General features: G+C 34.3%; 4 protein-coding genes and 2 pseudogenes across 7 annotated transcripts; 3 read left to right on the plus strand and 3 right to left on the minus strand.

The window, feature by feature from the left end:
- Positions 1-3,804: 3,804 nt before the first annotated feature.
- On the plus strand, positions 3,805-9,951 carry LOC111304482 (uncharacterized). Its single transcript, XM_022901030.2, has 9 exons — positions 3,805-4,314; positions 5,111-5,211; positions 5,342-5,696; positions 6,060-6,926; positions 7,012-7,069; positions 7,273-7,334; positions 7,429-7,535; positions 7,623-7,710; positions 8,876-9,951. The coding sequence occupies exons 1-9, from the start codon at positions 4,180-4,182 to the stop codon at positions 9,185-9,187; spliced, it is 2,085 nt and encodes a 694-aa protein (XP_022756765.1). The 5' UTR covers positions 3,805-4,179; the 3' UTR covers positions 9,188-9,951.
- Positions 9,952-13,356: 3,405 nt separating this feature from the next.
- On the minus strand, positions 13,357-13,670 carry LOC149512726 (arabinogalactan protein 23 pseudogene; annotated as a pseudogene).
- Positions 13,671-14,935: 1,265 nt separating this feature from the next.
- On the plus strand, positions 14,936-16,569 carry LOC111304484 (phenolic glucoside malonyltransferase 1-like; annotated as a pseudogene).
- Positions 16,570-17,215: 646 nt separating this feature from the next.
- LOC111304485 (zinc finger (CCCH-type/C3HC4-type RING finger) family protein) lies at positions 17,216-22,815 on the minus strand. Of its 3 annotated transcripts, none has more exons than XM_089751143.1 (8): positions 22,489-22,815; positions 21,767-21,854; positions 20,884-21,674; positions 20,566-20,635; positions 18,282-18,370; positions 18,089-18,148; positions 17,746-17,829; positions 17,216-17,635 (listed from the first exon to the last, which is right to left on the minus strand). In XM_089751143.1, the coding sequence occupies exons 1-6, from the start codon at positions 22,497-22,499 to the stop codon at positions 18,112-18,114; spliced, it is 1,086 nt and encodes a 361-aa protein (XP_089607269.1). In that variant the 5' UTR covers positions 22,500-22,815; the 3' UTR covers positions 17,216-17,635; positions 17,746-17,829; positions 18,089-18,111. The 3 variants fall into 3 exon arrangements, with proteins under 3 accessions (XP_089607269.1, XP_022756768.1, XP_089607270.1); XM_022901033.2 differs by having other exon boundaries at positions 18,282-19,232; positions 22,489-22,774; XM_089751144.1 differs by lacking the exon at positions 18,282-18,370 and having other exon boundaries at positions 22,489-22,729.
- A 793-nt stretch (positions 22,816-23,608) lies between these two features.
- LOC111305855 (thylakoid lumenal protein (Mog1/PsbP/DUF1795-like photosystem II reaction center PsbP family protein)) lies at positions 23,609-25,255 on the plus strand. Its single transcript, XM_022903716.2, has 2 exons — positions 23,609-24,378; positions 24,924-25,255. The coding sequence occupies exon 1, from the start codon at positions 23,670-23,672 to the stop codon at positions 24,375-24,377; it is 708 nt and encodes a 235-aa protein (XP_022759451.1). The 5' UTR covers positions 23,609-23,669; the 3' UTR covers position 24,378; positions 24,924-25,255.
- LOC111305856 (uncharacterized) lies at positions 25,224-26,953 on the minus strand. 2 transcript variants are annotated; one of them, XM_022903717.2, is made up of 3 exons: positions 26,710-26,953; positions 25,902-25,903; positions 25,224-25,594 (listed from the first exon to the last, which is right to left on the minus strand). In XM_022903717.2, exons 1-3 carry the CDS (start codon positions 26,924-26,926, stop codon positions 25,367-25,369), a joined length of 447 nt encoding a protein of 148 aa, XP_022759452.1. In that variant the 5' UTR covers positions 26,927-26,953; the 3' UTR covers positions 25,224-25,366. The 2 variants fall into 2 exon arrangements, with proteins under 2 accessions (XP_022759452.1, XP_089607058.1); XM_089750932.1 differs by lacking the exon at positions 25,902-25,903 and having other exon boundaries at positions 25,400-25,645.
- Between the last annotated feature and the right edge of the window lie 158 nt (positions 26,954-27,111).

The raw sequence follows: 27,111 nt of genomic DNA on the forward strand, positions 1-27,111 counted from the left end.
GAGACGCGTATCAAACATTTTTTATCCTTTCTATTTACAAAAACAACCTCCTGATTTTTGTCCATTTGTTTACTCTCTACTTTTACTTCTTCTAATATTACTACTTCTTTCGGACATATTAATCGTCACTGTCGAGATATTATAAAATGCGCATACGCTTATTTTACACTTGTGGGGCCGCTGCTTCAACCGCACGATATAAATAAAATCCTTGCAAAACTTTATGCTACACCTAATTCTTTTTCTTTTTGTTATTGTCCGCTGATTATTAGTGGTGATAAGATTTGTCAAAAAAGATTCGATTTAATTTTTTAAAATATTATATAATATTATAAAAATTTTAATTTTAATTTAAGTTTGAATCGAAATTTTTTTTGATCTTAATTGAATTAAATTAATTTTTTTAATTTGACTTGATTTATTGATTTTAAATTTTATTAATTTTGATATATTATTTTAATGTAAAGTTTTAATATATTTTGTAGATTTTGATAAAAGATTATTATTTTTATTTTATAAAAATTTAAAAAATATATAAAAATTAAAATAAATATATAATTTAATTATGTTTGATTGATTTTTTTATTTTTTATTTTTTAATCTAAAATGTAATCTGAATTTAATATATATATTTAATATCTTAATTTCATTTGAATTGAAAAAAAAAAAACAATCCAAACTAAATATTACAATTTCAAACTAATTTTTAAATTTTTTATTTATTTTCTTATACCTACCATTTGCCAATTACGAATATGGCAAGAATATTTACTAGTAAATAGCAATGTATAGAGAAAAGGAAAATTCAAACAGGTTAAAGAGAAAAATAATATATAATGTGGATTTAGATGTTGGAAGAGAACGCTGCGCTTTGAAAGGGATTAAGCTGTAATATTTGCAGCCCACTCGCAGATATTTTTATGATTGGATTCATTGCATGGAGAAAAGCAGAACGGGCGGAAAATAGTCGGAAGGGAAGATGAATTCCTAGAATAGCACTGTTTTCATAAACATGATTGACAGATACAACTGGATTCGGATGAAGTAACAAAAAATTAAAAATAAAAAGATTAATGTCGCATTTAATTCATGTACTTTATAAAATTTTTTAATGTATATTTATATTTTTAAAGAATATAATATGATATCTATATTATTATTTTTGTGCGTGATAATATGACATCCAAAATTAACATCGTTAAATGTGGCTTTTATCCAACCGCATGTTGACGAGTGGTTAAATAATAACACATGATTTGCTACATGCTTTCCTTTTCAACTGAATGGTGATTTGGGTTTTGAAATTACCGGACACTTCAACACCGCAATAACCACTATCACCACCTCAAAGATAGTTTAAACTAATTGGATCCATTTGTTCAACAATAATTTTCTAAACTGAATTATTAATCAGTATTTCATATAGTTAGAGGACTTTGAAAATCCAAACTAAAGTCAGTTAACAAGAATAAGTTATCTCATTTCACCAAAAGACTGATCTGATCATGTGGCCTTCAATACAAATGTGTTCTAATGTCACTGTGTCACCACCATGTCGTCATAGCACTTTTTCACCAGACTGACTGAGGCCCAAGTGGGAGAAGAAAACGAAGAAGAGAGTGAGAGATAGAGAGAGAGAGAGAGGAAGGGGGTATAATGGGAAATTGATACCCACCCAACAGGCGATTGGGCAACTTTGAAGCCGCCCAATCTGACCGTCCTCTCGGACCACCCCATTTCCTTTTCAACGACGTCGCTTTCTCTCTCGCTTGATTGGCCTACACGTGTGAAGCCACGCGTCTCTATTGCCTGCTGAATCTCTGAAATCAATGCTAACGCCTTTTCCTTATGTCATCTCGTCCTAGACACGGGGAGAGCTCATCAATTTAGTTGGAACATGATGAAAACGAGTTTAGTGCATAAGCTAGGGTTTTATTTGTTTAATCCAACTATCTTTCATTTTTTAAAAAGAAAATTTTGCTGTAACAATATAATGAAACTGTGACCATTTGTTATTTTACTTAACTCATTGTCCTTTTTTATTAAAAATATCACTTTCTTTTCCCCTAAATATTATGAGAAAAATGATTAAATGTTTCGATTTACGAGAATTATCATAAATTTTTTAATAGCATTACTTAAAATCACAAATTATTATTCATATAAATATTTTATTTTTTCCCATTTCAATATGAAAAAAATGAATATATGGTTTATATATTTACAAATAAGGCAGTTACATTTGTGCAATATATAATAATTGTGATGTTATATAAATGGATGAAATGATAAGGAAAAAAAACTTTGCCATATATATGTATATAAATACATGACAATGTAAAAATGATCAAATTAAAAAAATTCATGCTCCACTTATATCAAATTAAACATTCAATTTAAATCAAGATCGCTTTCACAAATTACACCACCTGAAAATTCATAAATGAAAAAAAAAAAAAAAGTCTAGTTGTACGTGTAGTGGTAGGCGTAGTATTTCATTAAGAAAAGAGTATGTGACCGCTTTCTAAGGAAAATCTACGTGGCTAACAAAAATTAGTCGCTTGACTTGGTCATCAGATAGTCAACACTGTTCTGTGGCAAAACGATAGCCAGGATGGGAAGTGAAGATACATTATTGATCGTACACACACCGAACAGGCGGCCTAGCCCAAGCCCAAAATGCCATTATTGGACAATATGTTTAGTACCAATTAAACTTGCATGGCACACAACACAAATGCAGTCCAATATCAGATCTCATTTAAAACATAAATGTTTTAATTTCCTTATTTACGGATTAATGAAACTAGCAAAAATCTCATATAATCCCTACATAATAATTCTAGCTTCTTAGACTCTGTTTGTGGTTGATACTTTTGTTTTTATTATTTTTTTAAGATTTTGTATTTTTTGCTTTTTTTTCATCAAAAAATAAAAAACCTTAGTAAATATTTATTTTCACCTAATTACATAGTAAAGAATTTAACGTAAAGATAAATAATACATTTAAAAAAAAACAAATATTAGCTTTAAATTGCATTCTTCCAGTACAATTTGAGTTAAAAACCCATATTCATTGACTAAGTGTATTATCGTCAAAAATCCTAATTCATTTTATAAAGTTTTAGCTCTTTTCATAAAGATTTAGTAATTAAGTGCCATTTATTATTATTATTATTTTTTGTTAAGCAAAGCAAACAATAAAAACAAATATCTTACATGTCAAAAGCAAATATTTAACTAAGTTTCATTTTTTTTATAAATATTTTAAAATTAAAAAATATCTTACATGTTATTATAAAAAAATTTAGAAAATTTTTTACATTACAAAAAAAAAGATCATCTACTTAAATTTTCATATAAGCAAACATTATCACGTTAAAAAATATATTGTAATATAATATTATATATGAATTTAAAAAAAAAATTATATTCCATGCATGGATACTATAATGAAATAATATATTATTAATGAGTAAATTTAAAAATTAAAAGTGTTAAAATAAAAATAACAAAAATTAACTTTAAATTATATTAACGAAATTTTAACTTTCAATTTTATTTATTGGTGATGCAATAATCTTTTGTTCAATTTTGACTTTCAATTTCAATAATTTTGATGGGCTGACCTGTCTGGTGCTAACGTGAAGAGGGCATCCAAAGGCGCCTCGCTTCAATCATGCAAAAATGGAGTGAGCATTAAAATTGGTTTATGGCCGGCTAGGTTGGGCCATCTTGGCCCACTAGTTTTTGAAATCTTGTTTTTTCTCCCTTACTGTGAAAACGTCATTGGCTTTGCAAATTGACGATCCACTCAGCAACGCCTAAGTTTTTACTATTTTTACCCTCACTGCAGCCAGACAGGGAAAGCCCCCCCGCCTTCCCCACTCTCACAAACCCACAGTCGGTACATATATATGAACGAAACGGACGCTCTTCTTCTTCTTCTTCTTCTTCCCCTTTTCGATTCTCTCAACTCCGGGGGATTCCCATGAGACCCGAAATTTTCCCTTACTCTCCCGATAATCACCCCCAATCCTCTCCCCCGCCGCGGCATTTTTCCATCTTTTCTTGATGCTTGCAAACCCCTGGAGTTAGGGTTTGTCGAATAGCCTATTATCCATTTTTTTTTATATTTATATAGGTTAGCTTAGGGTTTAGAAGGGGGAATCGTCCAAGATGGGCAGTGTGGATCGGGGTGATGATATGACATTTAAATTTAATTTTAGCGGAGATGGAGCATCCAAGTTGAGAGATAGAGTCAAGGATAAACTCAAGGAGTTTATGGGTGACTACACTGATGATACTCTTGTGGTACTCTTTACCCCCTTCCCTTTACTAATTAATTTTGATTTTTTTTGTATTTTTATATATTGCCTTTGATTATAAAATTGTGAATATTGCAATTTCATTTCTCTCTCAACTGTTGCATTTTGGGTAGTTGTGAGATTTGGCTTATTTTATTTGCCTTTGGAGTTCGCACTTTTATAATCGGTCTTTGATTCAATCGGGTAATCATTGCATGTTTTTCAGGGCTAACCTGTAGGACTCTACAACTTTCCTTGCAGAATTTAAACTTTTCAACTACTCTACCATCCATTTTTTATTTGCTTATTCTGTCTACTTATCAAGAGTTTGTATCACTAGTTGTTTGGAAAGGCTGGGAAGAATCACAACATGAAGTTTTCCTTTACCTGGGGCTAAAGCATTGAAATCTGATGGGTAATTACATTTGATGTGTTGGTAGTTACTTATTTTTTTACTGAGCAAATAAGGAATTAAAAAACTTCCTTTTCTTTAATTTTTTGCTTAAAATTTCATGACTTTTTCTGTGGATTTTCAAAAGCTCTTTAGTTTTTTCTCAGTTGTAAGATTCTTTGTTATGGTATATGGTTTTAATTTTTTTTTTCCAATACCAATGTCTATAGCCTTAGTTTGTTTAGCATCTGGTAAACCTTTTCAGTATTAATTGTGGTGCTCTGGTTCATGATTACATCCAATCTCCGTGAATGGAATGCACAAATTAGCAAATCAATTAGACAAATTGTGAAAGATCAGATATTTCAATTGATGTCTAATCATATTCCCAATTCGTTGATTTGGTTGGTAGGAATATGTGATTGTCCTATTGAGAAATGGCAGACGTAAAGATGAAGCAAGGAATGAGTTGAACGTTTTTCTTGGGGATGACAGCGATTCTTTTGTCTCCTGGTATTTCAATTGTTTTTCCAACTTTCTTCTTTGGGGAAAGTCAGTGCTTGTATAAACATAGTTGCGAGGGACTTATCCCTTTGCCATCCTTATATATATATATGTATATAACTTCTTTGCTTTTGAACAGGTTGTGGGATCATCTGGCCTCAAATTTGGATCTATATGTTCCTTCTCAGGAACCTTATGTGGAAAAAGCAGCCAAAACAAGTATATCGGGGAACCAGCAGTCTGGTACTGATTCTCACCAGTTGGATTCTGATTCTGAAAGAGGAAAGTCTACTAAGTTTGCTAGGAACAGGCACAATAGGGAGTGGAAAGGACTAGCTTGGGATGCTGCCGAACCACCTTCTCTTTGGAGCTCCGAGGTTGAGAATATTTGTTTTGGGGAAAAAGCCCATCAAAAAGTAAGCCGTGAAAGATCTCCCTCTCCTCATCCTAGTCAGAAGAAAAGGAGCAGACTTGTTGAGCGACAACCTATTAAGGTTTGAATTTCTAGGTTCCATATCCTTGATTAGTTGAGTAATGGACATTTAACAAGAGTAAGATCAAGTTGCTCTGAGAACCTGATTCATTGGTCAAAATATAACAAGGGGAGGACTCTAAATATCATTCCTTAATGAAGTGTTTAGAGTGGATGTCATAGTGATAAGTTTCTTAATTCCTTAGGGTCATGTATCAATCATTAAATAATTTTTTTGCTCTAACGAGGATTCAAAAGGCTTCTGTTTCTTAATGAAATATTTTTGTGTGAGCTGCGGAGGAGCAGTTTGATGTTATGCCAATATATGTCTTTTCTCATTCTTTTGGCTACAGTTTTGTTATCCATGGATGAACTCTTTTGGCAGAGGGAGGCAGTTTCCCAGATGACCATTGATGCCCCAAGGCGGCTGCTTCAGTTTGCTGTGCGAGATGCAGTTGGAACTTCAAGGCCATCTACTTCATCAAAAGAGCCCTCATTCAAGCGCCTGCGATCTGTGGTGTCAACATCTTTTGGAGATGCATCATTGCCAGATCGTCCTAGGAGAATTCGATCTATTGCAAGTGTGCCAAATCCAATGGCATCTGTGATCAAAGCTGTGGCAGAAGCTGCTGAAGATGTTAAAAAGGTCAAAACTGCTGGAAGTGTGTTTGACAGGCTTGGCCCTGGAATGGATGTTTTGGAGACCCATGTCCGATGTGCTGAATTCAGAGAATCTGTTGCTGAGGATGAAGAATATGGAGATCTTAACCAAACTTTGGAGGAAATCCAATCAGCATATCATCAAAGAGATGATTATGCTGGAAAACATGTCGGGAACGTAACAGCATTAGAAAGTGAGACTGGGTTGGCTTCAGATTTTCTGTCTGACAATGAAGTGTATGATGATGTTAATGCTGTTGGCCATGGAGTTATGGATGTGTCTCATACTGGTACATCTCCTGGAAACAAGGGTGATAACTCTCTTATGGTGAAATACAGTGTAGCTAAGGATGATGAAATCATGCAAATGACAAGGAACAATCAATCTACTGGTGCAGCAAATACTTCTCGTAAGATTGTCAATATTTCTGTTAATGTAAGTACCTGGAAACCACCTCATTATCAAGAGCCGAGGGATGTTTCAGAATTGGACGGTCGAAAATCTCTTCAGGAGAGCGAAGCAGTTGCTGGCAAATCTAACATTAGATTGATAAAGGAGAATGACAACCCTGTTACTGTTGGTAATGGAAATGTACGATTTTTTGACCCATTTTTATATTCTCATCACTTAATCTGTTCACTGTGCTGTTGAATTTACTTTCTGTGTTAATTTATAGGCAAAAGGTGCTGCTGGTATTCAAGAAATGTCTCAGAAGACTGTGCAGTCTTCTTCTGGTGAGTTGTCTTGTATTTTTGGGATAGATTATTTGGGTGTTGCATGCGATAGGCAAGGCATTCTCTTGTGTATTTCAACCTATATTTTTGTCTCTGTTGATTATTTTCTTTTTTAATTGCTCAACTAAGGTATTTTATTCTGTTCTGTTGGATTTTTTCTTTGATTTTTAGCATTATCCATTTTTAATATTTTCTTTTTGCAGTTTCATATGGTGGTGCTCTTCCTTTAGAGGATGCTGATTGTCGAACCATCTTTGTAAGCAATGTAAGAAACCATAACCATCTCCTTACATTAGAAAGGACGTATGTCTCCCTCCTTAATCTTGACTATATATGGCACTGTCATCATTGATAAGCAGGTTCATTTTGCTGCAACAAAGGACAGTCTTTCGCGGCATTTTAATAAGTTTGGAGAAGTGCTAAAAGTTGTTATAGTTACAGATGCAGCAACGGGGCAACCAAAAGGGTAAGGTGTTTGAAATATTTGTTTTCTCTCACTTTCCCTCTCTCTGGGAAAATAGTCGCTTTTTGCTAAGATACAGTGCCTAAACAGGTCAGCTTATGTGGAGTTCATGCGTAAGGAAGCAGCAGACAATGCTTTATCTTTGGATGGTACCTCATTCATGTCACGGATTCTTAAGGTATTTAACCATTTTTCTCTGTTCTTTAACTAAACCTCCTTTATATGATCTTTTTCTGTGCAACTTGCTTTTCATATTTATATGGTTATATCATTAGGTTATGTTGGGCTAGGTGCTTTGGGGGAGTTTTTTTGTCTTATCTCTTTTACCCTCTAGGAAAGGCTATCTTGACTTAGATGACTAGTGTCTAGTGATGTAAAATTTTTAGTCTTCCTTGATGGCTGGAACTTTTTCTGGATAATAATTATGTTATTTTAGTTCTTAATTCGGCAGTTAATGGTTATCACAATGTCGTTCCTTATCACCTGTCACTGAATAGTTCTAAATGTAATATAATTAGTCCTGAATCAAGTCGATGGTCTCTATTCCTATATTGCCACCTTTAAGTTCTGCTTGTTAGAAGACCTGATCCAATGATGATGCTATAGTGGACCAAAAAGTGGTGTGATTTAACGTCTTGTGTCTTGTATCCATTAGGCTGTGTTTTGACGAACTTACTCGTCTTGTCAGTGGTGTCTGAAATTTCTGGGAAAAAATTATTAGTACCAGAAAGGTTAATGAGACAACAGGTGCATCCAGTTTATGAAAATTCTGGGAAAAAATTGTTAAATTCCAGTACAGGAAAGGTTACCGAGATAACAGGTGCATCCAGTTTAAATATTCCACAGAACACAACTTAGCTATATTCTGGATGTTAAACTAAGACTTCATTTTATTGGACTTCGTGAAACTTTGGACTGTGAGGTTTGAACTGGTTAAAATTGATTGATTTAAATTAAATAGTTCTAGGAAACAGACCTGGCAATTTGTGTTTTTGTGTCATGTAAAGCACTGACAATTCGTGTATTCCTATCATGTTTTACACGAAAATTGCATGTCACAATTTATGTCAACACAAAAACATAAAATACATTTTTTTTTTAATTTTATCAAACTCGTATATGATTTTATTAAAATTTTAAACTATCACCATTGTTTTATATTGATTTCATGTTGAGATTTAGATTGCCAGGTCTGAAAATCTGGTCCATTCTGTGTGATTCTGGGTTGATGAACCTGTGTTTCTGCCAAGTTCTTTCTTTAAAATTTGCATGGATATTGGTTTGTTGCTCCAAAAAATGTTATGGCAACTAAATCGAACTGTTTGATTTCATTCTTGTTCAAGGTTGTGAAGAGAAGCTCTACTCATCAAGAAGCTGCTTCTCTCATGACATGGCCCCGCATTGCCAGGGGCTCTCCATTAGCTGCTGCAAGGTTTGCTAGAGCTCCTTTTGCCAGAGTTATAGCAGGTGCATTTAGGCCTCGCCTTCCTATCAAACCTGGTGCCAGAAGTTTGCAATGGAAGCGTGATGCTCAGGCCACTCCAGCCGATGCTGGTGCTTCGGTCACTGGGAAAAAATTTTCTTCTCCCACCGCCCGCAGTCTCACCTATGTCCGAACAGAGCCTAAGTCAGAGGGGAATGCCACTAGCTCCTAGTTGAGTATGTCATTTCTCAAATTCCTTCTCTGGGGTTGCACCGAATTTTGTTGAAATGTTTGAATATGACAGACTGCACCAAGTATCTTATGGATCTAAGAATGGAGATATGTCCAACCATTCTTTTGTTTCGTAGAAATGTGATGATTCTTCAACACCTGGAGACGTTTCTAGCATATAGATGTATGTAGAAGTGGCAAACCGGTCTTCTGTAAGCAATTTTGCTATTACAGGCTTTTTTTTTTCTCTCTTTGAGAAGGGGGGGAGGGGGTGGATTGACTTGGGCAGGGGGTGGAAGCAAGAGACAGCGGAAATAATGTTCTTGGCCCCTGAGTTACATATTCATTAGATTGAAATGTGTGAATAGATGGGTAGTTGTCTTTTGTTTGAGGGGTTATGGTTAATTTTTATTTAGCTTTTCGTTTTATATATATATATATTTAAAAAAGGGAGAAAATAGAACAAAATGGAGAAAAAAAAAGGAAAGTTAAGGGAAAAAATGAGTTTGCATTTTATGTGCATAACGTAAAGTCGTTGCATTTAGAAGTTCAAGTTTTGACATCTGCATATTTGGTTTAACATGGAAACAGATTTTTGTTTGGTGTTTCTTCTGCATGAAATGTTTCTCTACTGTACTTGGATTATTTGGTGTTTTTCTCTTGATGTTTGTTTTTGTTTGTGTTGGGGGGCTCTCTGATACGTCTAAAACTGAGGATTTGTGTATTCATATTGTGTACAATATTAAAATTATTGTATTTATGTCATATTTTACACGAAAATTACGTATTATAATTCGTGTCAACATGAAAATATGAAATATATATTTTTTATTTTGTTAAATCTATATTTGGTTATTATTAAAATTTTAAGCTATATTATCTTTGAGTCTTATATTCATAACGTGTTCGTAATATATTACCGTATTGTATTATAGATTCTCAGGTCTAGATACCTACATCATGATAAATGGCAGATTATTCATACTTGATCATTGTGTGGTAAAAGAAGATGAAAGAAATTGGTGGCATCTAATATCCGATTCGATTTCTCATTCTTTACTTTGCAATTGCCACTGTTTATGACTAGGATTGATGTGTTCTATTTAATTGTTATGTGAATAGGTTCCCATGTCAATTTTTTTGTCAGTTGGAGTTGGACACAAGGACCAGGGTTCCTTGTGAATGCAAGTCCTGTTTGATTTGATTTCTGAATGTTGTATGCAACTGGGTACCACTTAAGGATTTACTTTCTCGTTCGGCATGATCTAATGCTTTTTTAGTGTTGGAGGAAGTGGTGTGCTTTATGCCAATGGCCAAAACTCGTTACCCTCCCTGCACATTTCGAATCTATGTAGCCCTTGGTAGTTATTTAGGCTGAAAGTTATTTGGTTAAAACCAAACTAAATTGACTAATTTGGTTTGGATTGGTTTGGTTTGAATACAAAAAAAATTTTGATTGTTTTCAAAACCAAACCCCAACTAAAATTTTGGTTTAGGTTTGTTTTCTTATTATTCTAAAATCAATCTAAACCGAAATCTAAATTAAAATAAATAACATAATGATATTTATATTTATATAAACATTTTGTTATTTTAGTTGTATATTTTTTTTATATTAATATTTTCATCTAAAAAATATATAAGCTCTTTTTAGTTTAAGGTTTCATTTGAAAAGTGGGTCCTACTCTCAGGCCTTAAAGCTTTTTTTTTAATCAACATCTTTGCGCTATCATTTTTTCTCAAAATGAATATTCATTTTAAAAATCAATCCTCTTCAAAGATTCAATAATGATTCATTTTTGTTTGACTAATCGAACTTTTGTTTTTTTAATTCTTTTGTTTAAGCTTAGTTTTGGTTGTTTATATATGTAATTTTTTTGTCTTGTATCGTATGCTAGTTCATTTCACGGTCATTTCTTCTTTGATAGTTGGTTCTGCCATGAGGAAGATTTTGTTGAATGGGTGAGATTCATTATTTACAATACACTCTCAACTAAACTTTAGAGAATGATTTTTTTTTTTTCATTTTCATGTTTTAATTTACTTTGTCAAAAAGCCAAACCAAATTATTTTGGATTGATTTGGTTAATACTATAATTAGGATGTGTTTGGATTCAAAAATTTAAAAATCATAATATTTTGATTTGAATTGGTTATTTGGATTGGTTTTCCCTTAAAACCAATTCAAATCAGTCCATACTTGCCCTAACATAATTTGAGTTGATAGAACTTCAATCAAATCCCTAGTTGAAAAGAGAGTCGTTTCTTTTTCAACCAGTTTTGTCCAAGTTTTAAGGTTCGATACAGATTAAATTGAGGCAGAAAAAGCTTGTCAGATTTGAATTGGCTTGTTTCTCCATCTCATGTGTTAGTCGGTCCCAAGTCCTGGTTCCTTGAGGATAATTGTATGGTGTGTAACTAAGAAGTTAAGCCTTATAGCAAGGACTCCAATGGAATTGGCACCCAAAACCCTAGAATTTGACACTTACTATTAGGGAGAAAGAAAAAAGGAGTGAAGAAAATAATAAAAAACCTAAAATGAAAAGAAAACAAAAAAACGTGGGGATAATGGGTACCAGCTTATATAGGTTGACTATACTAACAATAGGTATAACCCGATTATGAAGAAGATCTACTTCTAGCTTACTCATCCGAAAGAGAGAAAGGAATGTAGACGGTAAACTAGTCCGGTAAACTCCTCTTTCAGGAGAAATGTTCTGCCCTGCCCTGGGATTTGACCCAACCAACAATTTATAGCCCAAGGAAGAGGAGCTAAACTTAGAAGCTTTGGGAAGAGTGAGATTCCTCCTTGTTGTTTAAACTAGATGAGTGCAAATTTGAAAAATAATATTTAAAAAATAAAAGTAAAAGAATTAATTATACTTTTGATACTAAACTTTTGAAAAAATGAATAAATTGATACTTAAAAAAGTAAAATAGATAATTTGCACCTTAAACTTTTAAATGACGTATTATTTTAATTCAAATTATAATATTGTTAACTCAACTTATTTATATGATTTTTAATCAATATAATTTTATTATATACATGTTATCTGTTAAATAAAAATATTAAATATTTTATAAAAATTTTAATGTGAATATTACGTGATAAAAAATGATTGATCAAGCATAGATCATTTTTATAATTCAAGTAAAAAATATATATTAAAAAAATGTTAATAGTATGCTGTGGTAAATAAATAATTTAATAATATTTGTCAAATGTTACGCATATAAGCAATATAATTAAAGAGATTAGAGTTTGGGTTAATATAATACATAATTTAAAATTTAAAAATGTAAATTGTACATATTATTTCAAAGTTAATTTCAAAGTTAATGGTGCAAGTGGTACATTTTATTTTTTAATACCAATTTATACATTTTTCAAAATTCAAGTACCAAAATTACAATTACCTCATAAATTTTTATAATGAATAACAATTTATATATTTACTAACACTTAATTAGGGGTTTTTTGGGTCAAATTTTCAATTGAGTTGGTGAGACCAACTAAGTAGGCTGTAGGGATTTATAATTAGTATATAGATTAGATTAGGCAGTTGCATGTTTGGACGAGATTCCAGATTGTTATCTCCAAATCAATAAATAAAAAGGAATACGCCAAGTTATTCCATCCACTCCGCTAGGGATCTGATTGCGTTTTTACATAAGGAGATTCTAATCAATGTTGCCAAAAAAAAAAAAAAAAAAACGAAGATTAAATAGTTTGCTTCGCCCTTCCTTTCTTCCATAGTTCCATGACCAAGCACCAAATTCTTTGATTTTCATATTTGACTGAGAATAATATATATATATATATATAGTACACTTGTAATTAATTCTCACATATGTATGTAAGTAAACATCAGTTTACTTTGCAAATTACTAATGAAAATAAGCAACTATTGACTGAGAAGGAACCTACATTCATGAAACCAAAAGCTGAAGAAGGAAGGTTCTTTTATTGCATTGCTGTAATAAACTTATTCACATACAAAGAAAGGAATGAAGGACATGAGAAGATAATAATAATACTAATAATAACTTCATCAGTAGCTAGCTCATTATATATGATGAATCTTATTCCGGACGATCCTTCCTAATTCAGAAATTAAGTTTTGAGATTTTTTTTCCCTTGTATTGTTTTTCTTTTTCTTGATTTAATTAATGCAAGAAATAGGCTATGAGTGAGGCAACTGAGACGCCAACAATTGATCCAACAACTGGGAAGGTAGCAGAGGCATCGCTGGTAGCAGTTGGGGCAGGGGCAGAGGCAGGAGCAGCAACCTCAGCCATCACGGCGCTCATTGAGGCGGCGGCAAAGAGAAGAGCGTAAGCAGCTTTCTTCATCTCCATTATTGGCGTGAAAAAATAATTAAGCTTGAATAATTCACCAAACACGCCTTTAAAATGGAGTTTGCAACCGACTGAAGAATGTTGGAGGGGGTAAAGGGTGTTTATTATAGGTGCAAACACTAGTCTGTTTTTAGCAAATTAGAGTTTTTATTAGATCCTGTTTTACCTCAAAAGTTGTTTGTTAATTTTACATATTATTATTATTATGTGGACAGCAAGGAAAAGTGTTATGTGTTGGAGCGAGTCTGCAGGTGCATGGTACAATTTATTAGATAAATCCATATTTATGGCGATTATTAAGGAAAGATGACAGACTGGCTCAACTAAGTCAAATGTATGTATAAATATTGGACAACAATTGATGATTAACCTATATATCTCCATATGTGCTTTAGTATTCTGGATCTTAATTATAATTAATGATTGGTAACTTGATTTTTAGATATGATTCGTGGATTGATTATGTCAATTTAAGTAATCTTTCATTGTCAGAAATATGTGCTATTAAAATTATTTTAAATGAAATTATTATTATAGGTTTAACTTTTATTTTATTTTTTTTTTGGGTTTATAAGCTTTTGTTTTGTATGTATAGTTTTTGCTGATGGGATTTCATATAAAAACATCAACTTTTATTTGGGTGCACAATTATCTTATTATCTCTTTATTCTTTATTCCATATAAATTTTCTTCATATTTTTTAAGATTTTGGGATTTTTTTTTAATTTTTTACTATTTTTTAATCTTTTAAATTTCTTTTGTTTTTGGATTTTTTAATTTTTCATATTTTTTTTCTTTATTCAATTTTTTGGCATAATTTTTTAAAAAATTTTGGAATTTTTAGAATTCAGGAATTTTTTAAAATTTTTTGGATTTTTTTATTTTTTCATTCTTTTGAATTTTTAGCATGCAACTTAAACTTTAAACTCTTAATATTATATTTTGTAAACCCTCTCATAAGCAATAATTATATTTGTAACATTGATTTAAATCCATATTTTAAATTTTCTAACGATTTCCAAAGTATGTGTCATGTCATTGGGATAATATCACGAAGGTTTTAGAATTAAATTTTTAAAATATTTAATATGGTGATTAAATTTTTAAAATATTTGTTATAATATTTGAAATATAAATGTATTAATTAAAGTTTATTCATCATCTGTTATTATTTTAAATTAATCATATTAAAAATTAATATTATATTAATTAATAAATTCATAATTAAAATATTTATTAAAAAGTTTAAAATTTAAATATCATTTTAAATGTTTCATTATATTTCATAGCTATTTGCAACATTAACCTTCGAAACAACATGGAAAGATCAAAGGAAATTCTCAGATCTATCCTACCAGCAGCACCCAGTACGCCCGAACAACCCACATGAGAGTCTTCATTCCTAAACTTAATAGTAGTACTAATTTTCTTCGACTGCCACAATACTCGTCGAGATAGAGTTTCTCCTTTGTGTACTAGGTGGGAAATTAATTAAGCAAATCCATCATCCTGATCAGTTCCCAATACTCATGGCTAAACGCCCTTCCACGGTAGAAATTGTTACTCGCTACCATGTTTCTCTACCACCATATTCATCCCCACGGACCTCTCTTCCTCTTAACTTTCTTTGGCATGCCATGGCTTTTCTTCTCGGCAAACCAACCTCTCTTCTTCGACGACTATCCTTACCCTACTTGTCACTTTTTATCCACCACTCTTCCCACTCTCATAGACTCTCTCTCGCTCACTCTACAACACTTCTTTGCTTTGGCGGGCACCCTTGTGTGGCCTCCCGACTCATTCACACCTCTAATTGTTTACAATGAAGGCAACTACGTCTCCTTTTGTTGCGGAATCTAACGGAGATTTCTTTCACTTCTCCGGTAATCATCAGCGCTGTGTTAACGACTTTTATCCCCTACTCAGTTGACATGCAGAAGCAGGGCAACCAAAAGCAAGCAGGAAATCCCCTTGCTTGCCGCACAAATCAATATTTTCTCCAATTTTGGCATATGCATTGGATTTGCATATCATCACGTGGTTGCTGATGGAAGGACTTTCAACAGCTTCATCAAGATATGGGCATCACTTTTCAGAGGACCTTCCTTCTACATCAAGCCAGTACTCCCCTTCTATGATAGGACGGTCATAAAAAGTGGGCTCAAGTCGATCTTCTTGAACGATTGGAGCAACAGAAAATCTTCACAAGAGATGGCCATAGGTGTTGACACTTGGGTGAGTTTGTCTGACATGGTTCGAGCCACTTTCCTTATGTGCCCTACTGATATGGAGAAGATTAAACAATGGATTATTGCTCGATGTAAGCTGAGGAACAAGCCACGGCCTCCTTGTTTAACACCTTCGAATTTAAGTTGTGCTTTCGTTTGGGTTTGTTTGATAAAAGCTGAGGAGAAAGTAGACAGAAAACTATTTGGTAAGAACCCATTACCCAAGTTACTTCGGGTTCGATGCGGGTGGTATTACCCGGTTGGAGTATCCGGTATCAACTACTTATTTTGGTAACTGCATTGGTTTTGCTCGAACAATTGCGATTCAACGTGAGCTTTGCGGAGAGAATGGGATTATTGTTGCAGCAAATGCGATCGGAATCAGAGTTGAGGAATTGATGAAGCATTTCTTGAAGGGGAAGAGAATTGGATTTCAGATTGGAAGGTGTTTTATGGATGGGAGACCCGTGTTAAGGTTGCAGGATCTCCGAAACTGGATTTTTTCGAGACTGATTTTGGGTGGGGGAGGCCTAAGAAAATAGAGGAATTTTCAATTGATAATGCCAACGCCATTTCATTCACCGAAAGCAGAGAAGTGAAAGGCGGTGTTGAGGTGGGCTTAGCATTAGCTAAGGCTAAAATGGACGCTTTTACATCTTTCTTCACCCAAGGTCTCAAGCTCATCAATTGAATCTCTTTTCTATTTACCACTATTCAGCTGTTTAATTTCTCTTCATTCTCGTTGCAAGCAAGTTTCTCTACTAATCTTCAGTGCGCTATCACAAAATCCATGGTACACTGTTCTAGGCCACTGAAATTATGTATGTTGTACAACAACCATATATCACCACTAGGGCTCCACCAGATTTCTATAACGACGATAAATAGTACGACTTCAAAATGTTGTCGAGAACCACAAAGAAAACTACATATATATATATATAAACTGCATGCACAGTAGGAAAATAGTATTCAGAAGCAGGGTTACGTTCTGATGCGATCAATTCAACATACACATATACATACGAACATATATACATGATTAGTAAGTAAACATGCCATGCCACTCAGCCACCTATTCCACACGAGCTCTACAATTCTACAAACAAACTACCAGTGCCACATCTTCAAGTGGCAGTGCTGGTAAAATTTTACTAACTAATATAATTTTATATTTTCAAGTGGAGTGCTAGTTAGTGGCAGCCAATGAGGCTTATTTAATGTTGTACAATGGAGCTGCAGTGCGTCTTCTCTTCTCTTCTCCTCTCTCTCTCTCTCTCTCTCTCTCTCTCTCTCTCTGTGTGGCTATGTCTGGCTACCACAACTGAAAAGGGAAAAGAAAAAATTGTAGCCACTACTCCTACTCTGTTATGGGCCAACGATCTACCCCGCAGGCATCATTTCCGATTCACCCACGAGGGCAGGGGCAATCTCGTGGATAAGATAACGAATTTGCTCATATTCATATTCCGAAACAATGTATTTTGTACACACTATCCAGCATATTACAGGATCAAGCAGAATCCAGCAAAGAAACTGATATTTCAACACAAAAACCTCAGCAATGCTGCTCTATACATCTCTAGCTCTGTCAGTGAAGATAGATTATCGCAGCAAAACCAATATACAGTTCTTAGTGTCCCACTGATTAGAGAGAAGCATGCAGCGCAAACACTGCTAACAGCACATCCATTATTCAAATTAATCGCCATTGGCTACTATAAAATCCAAACCTTCAACAAATATTATCCATCAAGCAGCACTTTCTCCAAAAAGTTACTTGATTAATATAAGATGCAGTTTATTGCATAACCCCGCATGCCCCATGATTCCAAGCTTGGTTTCTCCAATCACCAATCCTGCATTTGGTTAAATACATGTTTACAACAATAGAAATACACATGTATTAAGATAAAACTACCACACACAGTTTTGTACCCCAATTATTTATACACATTATAGACGTTACCTTTTCAAGTGGAGAGCAACACTAGAAACTGAAGAAAACTTTTTCACCAAAGTTGCATATAGGTCCTTGCATTATTTAGATATCCTGGAGGCATGAAAGTATATCGGAATAGGTAAAAACATCTAGGAAACATAAAGGGCAATGACTATCAGATGTAATAAGTGCATTACTACAATCAAGACCTTGATGTCTACCACAAATGATAACTAGACAAATGGGGAGAGGAAGCCAACCAGAGAACAAGCCCCAGGACACGAATATACAACTTATGTATCTAAAGCATCTGTATCAGATACCAGAAGTAGGTCAAAAGAAGAAAAGCAGAGTCAAAGCTGGAACTCACTTTGTAATAGATATTGTGAACATTCACCTAATGTGCAAGTCACCAAGAAAGTCAGACAACCTGAAAACACCCTCAAGATAGTAAGAATGAATGAAAAGAGAAAACGACCAACAAAAGAGAAGATATTGCTTTTATTCCATTAACCAAGTCTATATACACAAAAACAAAAGAACAAAAATGGCAAAGAGAATACCTAATATTCTTAGCTATGATGGTGTGTCCATCTTCAGCTCCAAGATGGCGCAGAGCTACTTCCTCCAACCGACCATCTTGATATGCATGCTACAAATACAAAACATCCATGATAATACACTAGACAAAAATTTACCCATAGTGAAAGCACAGCATTAAGAGAACGCTAAAGATGCAGGACTAATACTGGAACAGACAATCTTCAATCATATTTGGGTGACATATATTACAAACAAAGATGCTAGAAGAACAAATATGCCATTTTTAAAGCCTGTCATTTGAATGATAGGACTTCATATATCCACGCATTCAGTCCAAAGAATATTTCTTTAACCAGAAAAGATTGGCTTGTGTGTTTTCCTGTTTTTTCTACGACATAAGAAACACATGCACCATTTGGAGGCATGAGGAATCAAGCCCTCTAAAGAAGACTAATACACCATCCCAGGATTGAAACCAAGGCAATACCCACATTGAAGGCCTCACACTAATGTGAACCATGAAAAAAAAAGCAATTCAAACTCTAGTATCTTAATCTAGATTTCAATCATAATTAACAATGTCTTAAGTCTTAACATGACACAATCTGCAATGGCCAAGTTAACAATCTCCAAGACCAATCCTCTCCCAGATCAAAACACCAACATAACCACTTTTCCAAATTTCTGGCAGAAGAATGAAGCATAACAACTAATTTAGGAACTTAATAGAGACAATTCTCCTCATCGCTTGAGGAGTCACTTGATTCAAAATCTAGCTGCATTAATGACATGGCCATCTCAGTAGATGTTAAATCATCATTTTCAAAATCTTCAGCATCAAAAATATTCATTTCATCTTCTGCAATTAAGTGCTTGAAAAAATCAAAAATTGCATCCATATCCATAACATTGGATCTGCGAGGAGGTGGCCTGTGGTATTTCCATGCATAAGAGACTGGCTTGACTGTATGCTGGAAGACAACACAAGTGTATCCATTAAAGGAATAGTAAAAACTAACACTCTCTACGACTAAAATAAATGCCATATAAATGCACAGAATACCAAGGAGAGAATACGGTAAGAGCAATTTTGAGCATCTCCATTAACATCAGCAAATCCTACAAACTGCCAAGGAAATGGCACTGTGACATAAGACAACTACCCCCCCCCCCCCCACCCAAAGAAGAAGAAAAAAGGCAGGAACACATACATAAAGATAGAAGAAACAGAAGAGAATATATGAATCCCCAAACATAACATAGCAAGACATTGAAAGCTAAAACTAAAGCACCTCTTGGCTAAAAAATTAAGTGAATCAAACAGCAACATAAAATTAATAATAGCTGAATAATCACTTGGGCTTGGCAAGATGAAATAGAAAGTGCAATTGACAAGCAAGAGAAACAATTTTTCCTCCTTAATTCTTTCAGCATAATAATTTCAAGAGCAACAAAACCCATAGAACATTAGACGGAGGTAATCTTGGCACAAAGGCACTAAGCTTATGCTGTTTTCCTATTGGGTTACTATCTCTGAAGATTAGTAAGCAAAATACATAACAAAGTACTACCTCACCACTTTTCTGTTAATGTGCTTTAATTTTCAAAAGAAAAATCTTCATCAATGTATATCTATCAAAACAAAAGTCAAACTTCGTGCTTGTGAAACAAATCTCAAAGCACCGTGCAGTTTGCTTCGAGCTCTTGTAATGCATTTACTTGTGGCACAGAGGGAGAAAGAGGGAATGAAAAAGCCAAATGACCAAACGAAACTGCCTTTAGATTCTAACTAAATTCTTAAATTATCACTCCTTGCTCAGAATTAGATTTGCTAAATTACAATCTTTCCCTGCAACCACTTGGTCCATATCTTGACTATGATTAATCATCTTTTCCTTACCAATTAGTTTTGCCTCATCCTTGTTCCTCTTACCCTCCATTAGCAGCACTTTTACTCAAGGAAATTAGGATCAAAGCTTGTGGTTGTCAAAAGTTTGAGAATAATTTATTTTCCTAAAACAACTTCTTCAAATAGAAGTCCAAACCGTCTGATATCCTGTGGAGATTGGGCTAAGAAACTGCTAAAAAATTGAGCAACCATGGTAACACAATGAGAGAAAAGGATGAGAAATTACCATAAAAGACAGGAATGCACAAATGGAGAGACAGAGAATAATAACATAAAGATCACATCTAAACAGTTTATAGTTGATAAGATCTGAACATATGTATATTTGGAAAAAATAAGAAAAGGAATTTCTATGTTTTACAATGGGCTGAAGAATAAATAGGCAACCAATTTACCTTGTAAAAACAACTAGTCCCAAAAGGACAGTTCCCATTTCCAAAGTTGAAGTGCTTGCAATCTATTGACCTGCAAGGTGCGAAAAACAATATAAATCGATTTATTAGTTAGAATAGCAAAGCTGCCTCGCTAAGTTACAGACATTAAGTTCAGCATTCACTAGAATGACTTATGCTCATTATATCATAAAAATAATATACACAATAAGACAGATATTACAGATCACCCAAACAATCCTTCAACTGTATACATACTTTTGAGAACTTAAACAAAATCATAATGCATGGACGTATACGTTGAAACTGCAGTGACATTACCTCAATTTTGCCTTGTAGCTATCTACAATTTCCTGCTTTTCTTCTGGAGTGCAATACCAAATGACACTAGGAATGACAAAGTATGATAGCTTGCGGCAAATTGGGCAAGCCCTCAATGCAGTATTGACATCCATTCCTGAGGAAGGGGAACTGCTACGCCAATTTCTAATACAGGATATGCAGAATGGATGATCACACTCAGACAGCAAGCCAAACTTCCGTTCAGCTGCTGTGGTCTTCGAGAGAACACGATCCAGGCAAACACTGCACTCTATTTCTTGACTATGTTTCAATGCCTCAAGATGTTTTTGCTTTTTCTCACACATTTTTATATGTTCCTCCCTCTCTTCAAGTCTGAAAGGATGCAAACAATGTTTTCCACAGCTGGGGCACAAGTCTCCATGAAAATGAGGACATTTTTCTCCACGGGGGCAATTACCAGCAGCAGCAAAAGAGCAGATGGGCCGTTCAACTGGATTACTACTTCTAGGCTCCATAACAATACCATTATCCAATAGACCTTGATGCCCAGATTCCAGATTCCATGCTTGTTTGGTGTGAGGAAACAATGCTCTCCTAGAGCCAGGAAACTCAGCAGAAGCAGCTGGAAGTACAACCGACCCACCAAATGTGGTTGTTGAAAAACCTAGAGGAACAGAATCTGAGATAACAGATTGGTGAGGTACCGTTGATGAAGATGAAGCAGACAAATCTGATTGAGAAGCCTTAACATGTTCATATCTGCATCGATTACCATAAGAGCAGATTCCTTTCTGATAATATGTGCAAATCTGCAACAACAAAGTAAGAAGCAATAATAAGGTAAGCAAAAAAATCAGCAATTGGTATATGGAAAAAAGAAAAGTCAAGGGAAACTTCCTACATTATTTGGTGGATCTTTCCAATCATGGGAAAACTCACAGTGGTCCCCTTTGAGGCATGCTCCATGAGCAAAGAACTTACAAAGAATCCTGGAATAGTAAGAAAATTAAAAGTTACAAAACCTGCGGGCTACAACCAGACATCATCTGGAAAGGATTGGAAGCCAGAAGAAACATGGCTATTGCTTAGACAGCCAAGTTTTAAGACATAGAAATAAGTAAGTAATCCATAATTCCCAAAACTCAGTAATTTCAAGACATAGATTTTCCCAACATATAAGTGCCAAAGAAACAGAACCAGCCTAACAGTTCATTATTCAGCTCCATTCATGCAGAGAGGCTTAAAGAAACAAACAACAGAAGAAAACATATTCTACCATTTCATTCAAAATTTCAGAAATATTGGTAATATTAATATTAACATGCATCTCATGCTCATAGTATCTATATAATCGGCCCTGGCATAAAAATTGCTGCTGATCTGAGTTTGACTGCCTTGAGTTCTACTGCTAACAATAAAAAAGTTTCCGTAGATTTTCTCAGAAGTCAATTTAAAACAAAAGGAAAAACATCATCAAAAACAAAAGCCTCAAAAGGACAGGATTATCAAGATCAAAAGCAATTTAAATCATCAGCTGATACATAAACAAATTTGATATTTAAAAGAGACTTGATGAAATTAATTCAACAGAAAAGAAAAGAGGGGGATTGATTGATTAATTACCTCTTAGGCATGACGAATGGCGATTGGTTAAGAGGATTGGAGATTAATTATAAGGAAAAAAAAAAAAAAGAAATTGAAAGATAGATGACAAAAGAAAGAGGGATGGAGGGGAGCAGCGAAATTGAAGGGGTCTTTTCAGAGCCTCGATTTTGTAACCAACATCATCATAGATAGAAAGCTAGGGTTTTTTTTCTTTGGCGGTGGTCAGTTTTCCGCACAAAGGATCGGGGGATTTGGATTTAATTACGGAAATGGCCCCTCATTACGAAATACTAGGAATTAAGGCAAGCAATCGTAGCTTGTTTTATTTTTTCTAAATGAAATTACAATTAGTTAAATAGTATAAATTTGCAATTATTAAATAATTAATTAATTTATTAAAATAATTAAATAACTAAACACATACGTTGTAGAACTTAATCTAAAACTTTATTAATTTAGAATTTATTCTTTATCATTAAATCAAAGTCACATTGACTCAATTTATTTTTTTTAATACTATATTATAATTTAAACTAACTCATTTCAAAAATATAAATTTATTATAATAAATATAAAATAAAAGTTATTTGTGGTTTTTAGATTTTTTGCAAAACGTGTATTTGTTTAGTATTTAAGAAAAATATAAAAACTACTCGTTTTTATATATAAATAAACTGATTAAATAAGTAGTCTTTATGTTTTTTTCTTTTATCAAAACAACTACTCTTTTTTTTAAAAAAAAAAAAATCAACCACGTTGTGAATGATCCAAATTCTGTTATAAATAACGTTGACGCATACCAATTACCATAACCAATTTGCAATTCAAGGTTTAAATATTTTATCAACTACTAAAAAATGGTTTAAATATTTAATCTTCCAAATTACTACTAATGCAAAAACCACTCATTTGTTGTTATTTAATATACATACATGACTACTAATAATAATAATAATAATAATAGCCATCCAAACAAAAGTTTTTCCGCCTCCATGAAATCAAATCAAATAAAAGAAACACATGTTTTAATTACAATTTTATTTTTTTGGTTATGGGAAGCAAATTATTAACTACTACTTTGTTTTTTTCTGAGAAAAAAAAAAAGAGATAAAATAGCACTCATTTGGATAAGGAAAATATTAAGACATTGATAAACTAACTATAAACACGGAACCAGAACCACCAATCTCCAAATTCCAATGGCCACCCTATCCTCTACTCCATCCATCTTCTCATCCTCCTCCACCGCCAAAACCCCGCATCCGAAGCCCCCACAACCTACTTCACCATTCTTCTTCCCCAAACCACTGCCCACGGCTCTAACCATAGCCTTAGCCACCAGCACACTCCTAACTTCCCCTCCCTCCATTGCCTCCCAACCCTCAACATACTACCTCTACTACGGAACCGCCGCCAGCGCCGCCAACTATGGGGGTTATGGGGGCAACTCCGACAAAAAAGCATCGGCTGAATACGTCTACGATGTCCCTGATGGCTGGAAAGAGCGTTTAGTTTCCAAAGTCGAAAAGGGCACCAACGGGACCGACAGCGAGTTCTACAATCCGAAGAAAAGACAAGAGAAAGAGTACTTAACATTCTTGGCTGGGTTCGGACAGTTAGCTCCACAAGATGTGGTTTTGAACAACTTAGCTTTATCTGACGTGGAGTTGCAGGATTTGATTGCTGGGGCAGACAGCTTGGTCTCCGAGGAGAAGAAAGACGAAAATGGACAGGTTTATTATGTATACGAGATCGATGGAATTGGCAAGCATAGTTTGATAGCGGTGACTTGTGCAAAGAACAAGCTTTATGCTCATTTTGTTAATGCACCAGCGCCTGAGTGGAAACGCGACGAGGACACCTTAAGGCACATTCATCAGTCCTTTAAGACTGTTGGACCATTTTGAGGTTTTTTCTTTCTTTTTTTTTTCCTCGGAGGAATTAATGTTTAATAATATTGTAATTAAAGTAGATCATCAAGGCATTGTTTCGTATCTGTTAGATCATCAAGGCATTGTTTCGTATCTGTTAATCTTATGTAATAGTGCAACTCCTTTAATTACCTGTTACTCCATCTTCATTTTGCATTGCAACCAAGTGAGCTATAATCTTGTTTACTTTCTGCCTCTGGGTTATATCAATTCAATTGATCAGTTTCTAATTAACGATGACACTTGAATGAACTCAACATCGATCCATGAACATACACCACAACTCTGGTGCTCCAGGCTGTTCTGCACAAGTAATTAAGTAATACAGCAATGACGCACATGTACCGGAAAACCTAAAAAAAATTAAAAAGATTTACATGATACATGTTGGGACCGAAGGTCTTCATTTCGATCTCCTTGCTATGAGTTGAGAGACATTAAAAAGTTTACTACTTTATGTAGCAGGAAGACAAGTTTTCTTCCATGATGTTCTGTTGACTTGTTGAGACAAATTTTCTGCAGATTTTTCTGTTGCTTCAGTACAAATACATACAATTCTGCTTCTGACATGCAAGGCGAGCACGGTGGATCAACTGATTCTAACATTCAAACTTGAGAGGGCTCCTGCAAGTATTTCATTTGGCAGCTTGTCCAGTCTCTACCTTTCAAATTTATTGATCAATCAGATCAAAATGCTCTGCACAGCTATGAAAGAATTAAACATTGGCTCTAATACCTGTGCACTTGAAAGGTGGTCTGCGATTTTCAGCTAAATGCAGCTAAGATGAACACCCTGAACAGGAAGAAAGTGCATCTCACAAGTTTTTCTATCAAACCAAAGTCTGGCACTTATCAACAATAAGATACATAACAGTAGCACAACTTGGGTCAGTATCATACTAGTTGTCACAAGTTGAAATGCTGTTGAATATACAATGTGGTATTATACTAAAAGTAAATGGAATCTAATATAAAGTGAAGCCATCATCATATGAGACATGCCATCCACGGCTACAAGGTGGTGTATTTTCATCATACTCTTGACAGCAACTCCATCTCTTCTTCCAATTGGCACGTCCAGTATTTGGTCTATTGTTTTTTTCATTCCATTTGTACACGATGACTCCAGAGCGGTCAGTCCAGCCTCCATCAATCCCCAGGTGTGGAGGAGCCAACGCAAAATCCTTTCTCTCCTGCAATGACTCTAAGCTTTAATTCCTGAAGGAACGGGAATAGCACTAACTCTGTGCTTCAGGAAATTAATCACCTCACATATACAATCAAACCAACCAGCAAGTGGAAAACATATAGATGACAGGCGTGAAAGATATACATTAGAAAACACAATTATTGATTCTTTGCTGTCATCTAAAGGTCTGCCAGCATAAATTCAAATGTTTGATTTCTAGAAAGGTTCTTATGGCTTTGAACTGGGTTAAAGAGATTTATAGCATATCTTTCCATTGCAATTTCAAAAATAAACTCTTTGTTTCATTTAACTCCTTCCTTTCTCATAAATGAAGTTGAAGTTAATTATAACTGATTACTATATACTCCATTGTGTAAATGAATTTGAATGATTGTTCCTACCGCATGCCTGCTCTCGGATCATAAATAATTCAAATGACAGATAGAATAAACCACAGAAAAGCGACCAATCAAGGCATTTTGTAACTTCCTTGTTTATTCCTGTTAAACGAGTAGTGAGTCCATAAGCACCAAACAAATCGTTCATGTAAATCTAAAAAAGTAAAAAACCAGTTCAATTCTGCTTTGGAAAAATATGTTGTTCTAAGAGCTCAGCTTTTTCATTGTTCAAGAATTGGCATATTTATGAAATTATGAATGACAATGTACGTCTTACAAGTCATAAAGCTACTTTTTGTGAGTCTACCATCACTATTCACCACCATGCTTTTCTTAATTTTATCGTTTTGATTGAAGGCGGAAAAAGTAAAAGCAAAAGCGAACCAGGTAACCGCATCCACTACCCATCTTGTGATTGGTTCATCTTTGTTTTCGCTATCCTTCCACCTCGGACTGTCTTAGACGTTTCAGTTTGGCTCTCACTTTACGCACTTGGGTATATGATAACCTCTTTTGCAGTTCTAGTTCGCATACTTTGGGATAAAATTTAGACAAAGAAAAGTGGGTAATTTTGTTATCAGATAGATGGAAATTATCACTACCAATTAATCAATATCTTATAGTCCAACTAATACAATAGACCAATTTTAGAACAATGACAACAGCAGTTGACAGAAATAAAAAAGAAATTGTGATAAGATGAATGATAGGATTAAGATACCGGTAGCATGGCCGTGGAAGGAGCATGCTGTAGGGGAATTATCTGCTTCAAGGTAAAGGGTTTTGCACCTCAAGCATCGCTTCTTTGCTTGGATTTCAGATACTTTATTTGGTTTTGTTCGATCTGAATCTGAAGATAACTTGATTTTCACTATGTCAAGAGGCTTGCACTGGTATTTGTAGAGGAGGCATTGAGAAATGCTGTATGCCAAAGCCATAGTTAAACTTCGGGTTCTAGTCTGTTACTACTGTTTGCCCAGCGGTTAGCGGTGGGGTGGCTTTAATAAGAGAACTCATATTTCATATGGGTGCTCAGCCTCAGCCCATGAGATTTTGAGGTACGATAAAAAAGGCCTGTCTGTCTAACTGGATCCAACTTCAATTGGATGACACTCCCAGGAGA

This window comes from Durio zibethinus, chromosome 21 (genome assembly GCF_047325235.1).
Source record: "Durio zibethinus cultivar Kanyao isolate XHJ-2024 chromosome 21, ASM4732523v1, whole genome shotgun sequence".
In the NCBI taxonomy this organism is placed as follows: domain Eukaryota; kingdom Viridiplantae; phylum Streptophyta; class Magnoliopsida; order Malvales; family Malvaceae; genus Durio; species Durio zibethinus.

Excerpts from the sequence above, each read along its gene's own strand:
- LOC111304482 (XM_022901030.2), top strand. The coding sequence starts at position 4,180 with ATGGGCAGTGTGGATCGGGGTGATGATATGACATTTAAATTTAATTTT. Across the intron at positions 5,212-5,341 it reads AGCGATTCTTTTGTCTCCTG|GTTGTGGGATCATCTGGCCT; the intron begins GTATTTCAATTG and ends GCTTTTGAACAG. Across the intron at positions 7,536-7,622 it reads GCAACGGGGCAACCAAAAGG|GTCAGCTTATGTGGAGTTCA; the intron begins GTAAGGTGTTTG and ends GTGCCTAAACAG.
- LOC111305855 (XM_022903716.2), top strand. The coding sequence starts at position 23,670 with ATGGCCACCCTATCCTCTACTCCATCCATCTTCTCATCCTCCTCCACC.
- LOC111305856 (XM_022903717.2), bottom strand. The coding sequence starts at position 26,926 with ATGGCTTTGGCATACAGCATTTCTCAATGCCTCCTCTACAAATACCAG.
- LOC111304485 (XM_022901033.2), bottom strand. Across the intron at positions 21,675-21,766 it reads GGAAAGATCCACCAAATAAT|ATTTGCACATATTATCAGAA; the intron begins GTAGGAAGTTTC and ends TTGTTGTTGCAG. Across the intron at positions 20,636-20,883 it reads AGCTACAAGGCAAAATTGAG|GTCAATAGATTGCAAGCACT; the intron begins GTAATGTCACTG and ends CGCACCTTGCAG.